General features: G+C 36.6%; 1 protein-coding gene across 1 annotated transcript; it reads left to right on the top strand.

The window, feature by feature from the left end:
- The first annotated feature begins 1,161 nt into the window (after window positions 1–1,161).
- On the top strand, window positions 1,162–2,556 carry LOC149198790 (transcription factor bHLH63-like). Its single transcript, XM_089400362.1, has 3 exons — window positions 1,162–1,643; window positions 2,239–2,310; window positions 2,413–2,556. The coding sequence occupies exons 1-3, from the start codon at window positions 1,569–1,571 to the stop codon at window positions 2,554–2,556; spliced, it is 291 nt and encodes a 96-aa protein (XP_089256488.1). The 5' UTR covers window positions 1,162–1,568.
- The last annotated feature ends 419 nt before the right edge of the window (window positions 2,557–2,975 follow it).

The following is a 2,975-nucleotide window of genomic DNA, read 5'->3' as shown; positions in this document are numbered from 1 at the left end:
TATTACTAGGCATCTGATTCTACCCAGCTTAATTTGGATTCAAGTTTGGCACTTCCAACTAAACCATCCAATTGAACCCAACCATACTACCGTATGAGTTAATGATGAAAGAAAACCTTGACCTATTACCCTTATATCCTACATCAAACGTCTGACTTGCTAATCTTTAAGGATCAACATAGCACAGCTTGGCCTGTTTAATGTAGCACTAGGCTTCTAATTCATCCCCCTCTACATTGGGTTCCAACACAGCCTGCCCGTAATCATAGCAATGATGAGAGGAAAATCCATTACCAATGGCCTTTTATCATCAAGTTGACTTGTAATCTGTATCTGACAGCCAAAACTGTCTATTCCAGAGCAGATTCTTTCAATACTGTAACTTCAGTTCTGACCCTGATTGTATTATGACTAGAGATTATCCATAATTAACAATCACCACCTTGAAATAACCATCAATTAAAAACGATGGAATTAACTTTAATATTACAATTAGAATATTAAAATGCTTTTAATTTGACTTCAATTTATCTTACAATCAAAATTCAAAGTCCTATGGGACCAAATGCTATTGCATATTTCTTGGTGCTGTCAGTTACAGATGGTCAATGGCATAATCTAACACCCTGCATATGACCAATAAGAAAATAAAGGTCTGCTAGCATAGAAGTCAATACTCAACAAGGACTTAGTAGAAAATAGACAAACATCCACAAGAATTTTTCCAATGATAATAATAGAAAATTAAAAATGAATGTTCAAAAAAGAATATTGATTTTAATCTACATTAAAGAATATTTTCCATTTCCCAACATTCCAACAATCACATGTTGCATCATAATAATGAGCAACCTCAAGTATGTAACCATAATAATAAGTAACTTTTTAAGTCTTTAATATTTGTAATTACTTCATCTTAGTTGAAAAGTTCTCAATTATCCACATTGGATTCAGCTCATATTTCCTCTCCCAATTCAAATGAAATGTTTTGATTGAGGATAACCCTTGAGTGCTTTATGCTAGCTTGTGGGTACGGGTGTAAGGGGATGTGTGCCTCTTCCTGTGACCCAATACGGGTGTAGGAACTAGCCTCTTCCTGTGACCCAAAACACTACACTCTTTACACATCCACATTACCCTGTAGAGGAAATACTAAAATGATCATGAATTTGCATATGAGTTCTCAAAGGCACTGAGCAATGCTAGCAGGTTGGAATCAGTTGATCCACAAAAGGCTTTGCATTGTATATGTGACTGGGAGTGCACTGCTTAGAGTTGCCTGCATTAATAAGAAAAATATCACAAAGCATGAGACTCAAAACTTCTGAAAAATGGGAGATTACAGAAATACAGGATTACAGAAAATCCCTAATGGAGGGAAAAATCTACACCATACAAAGATGTAACTATATAGCGAGTGTGTTTTGCGTCCTTGGATTTTGTTAGTTTATTTCAGATGTTTGAATATTCATGAAAGAAGTTTAAGTCTCTATTGACATTTTGGATTTCATGTTTGAAGGAATCTCATTATTCAGATCATCAAAATTGAGATAACTTGGTTCAATTGTATGCAGGTAACTGGTAAAGCAGTAATGCTTGACGAGATCATCAACTATGTTCAATCTCTTCAACACCAAGTAGAGGTAACAGATGCAATAAGACTCTCTTTTCTCTTCTTGTTGGCTTTGGTCATTACTGACCCATAAACTGCTCTCATTACACCAGTAGCCTGTAAGCTTTGTAAATTCCCAATAATCTTTGGTACCTTGACAGTGGAACTAATTATGCACCCTGAACACCCCCGTCTATGTTGCAAACTTAGCATTTATTTATCGCTTGGTACCACTAGGTGGGATTACAAAAAGTATACAACACTATTGCTGGACACCCCCTATCTACTGCTCCAATTAATCATGACAATGGACACAAATGGTTTTAGAGGATCATCTGCAGGACCAATATTGTATGAGTAGGGAGGTGGCTTTAGGAACTCTTCCCATCAGTTTTTTAGCATTTAAGCTTGATATATTTCTCACGACATCTGAACTCATGCTAGTGCCTACTCTTCCCAACTTTCACTAGACCTTGTAGACAACAGCACTATTTCCTAGCCAATAGTTTTGTCCCCAACTATCTTCTTGGATGTTTGATGACTAGACTGCAAGTATTTAACGGAAAGAACAGCTGTTTACCCCGAATTCTGATATTTTGTCTTCTGATTTGTTTCTCTGAATACAGTTCTTGTCCATGAAATTGGCTACAGTCAATCCAAAACTTGACTTTAACATCGACAATTTCTTTGCCAAAGAGGTAAAATTTTTATAAGCCAGAATGTTGTGATATATTTGGTGAAACAAGTATTTTTCTAGGTTTCTGATTTCAAGCTAAAGAAAAATTTTCAATTGTTCTTAGATGTCTGGAAGCTTCTCGAGCAAGGGAATGTCTCCTACATACTTCCATTTGGACCAACTGAAGCAGGCTTCTCTGCAAACGGTACCAAGTCCCGGATCGGATATACCGAATTCTGATATTTTGTCTTTTGATTTGTTTCTCTGAATACAGTTCTTGTCCATGAAATTGGCTACAGTCAATCCAAAACTTGACTTTAACATCGACAATTTCTTTGCCAAAGAGGTAAAATTTTTATAAGCCAGAATGTTGCGAAATTGAAGGGTTGTTGCGACAACTTTGCTAAAAAATTGAGCAGCTGAGCAGAAGCGACCGGTTTGCTTAGCCAAATATTGGTCCCGTTTTTTTCCTGTCAAATACAGAGCAAAGCCGATAAAAAAAACTCGAATCGCCACTGTATACTCAATCAGCAACAAAGGGTTTTTTCAATTTCTTGGCCTAAGGCCTTACTTCCAAAATCTATTTTCAGATCAGGCCACTCTTTTGGGGATTTTGAAGAAACTTGCTCTCTACCTCATCGATCCTGTACCACTTAGCTTTCAGCAATCTACCATTTGTACACCAAT

Source organism: Pinus tabuliformis, chromosome 2_1, assembly GCF_031772625.1.
Source record: "Pinus tabuliformis cultivar Carrire ecotype Pingquan chromosome 2_1, CPIR1, whole genome shotgun sequence".
Taxonomy (NCBI): Eukaryota; Viridiplantae; Streptophyta; class Pinopsida; order Pinales; family Pinaceae; genus Pinus; species Pinus tabuliformis.
The sequence above is the reverse complement of the archived record's forward strand: the minus strand, read 5'-3'. Positions and strand labels throughout refer to the sequence as shown.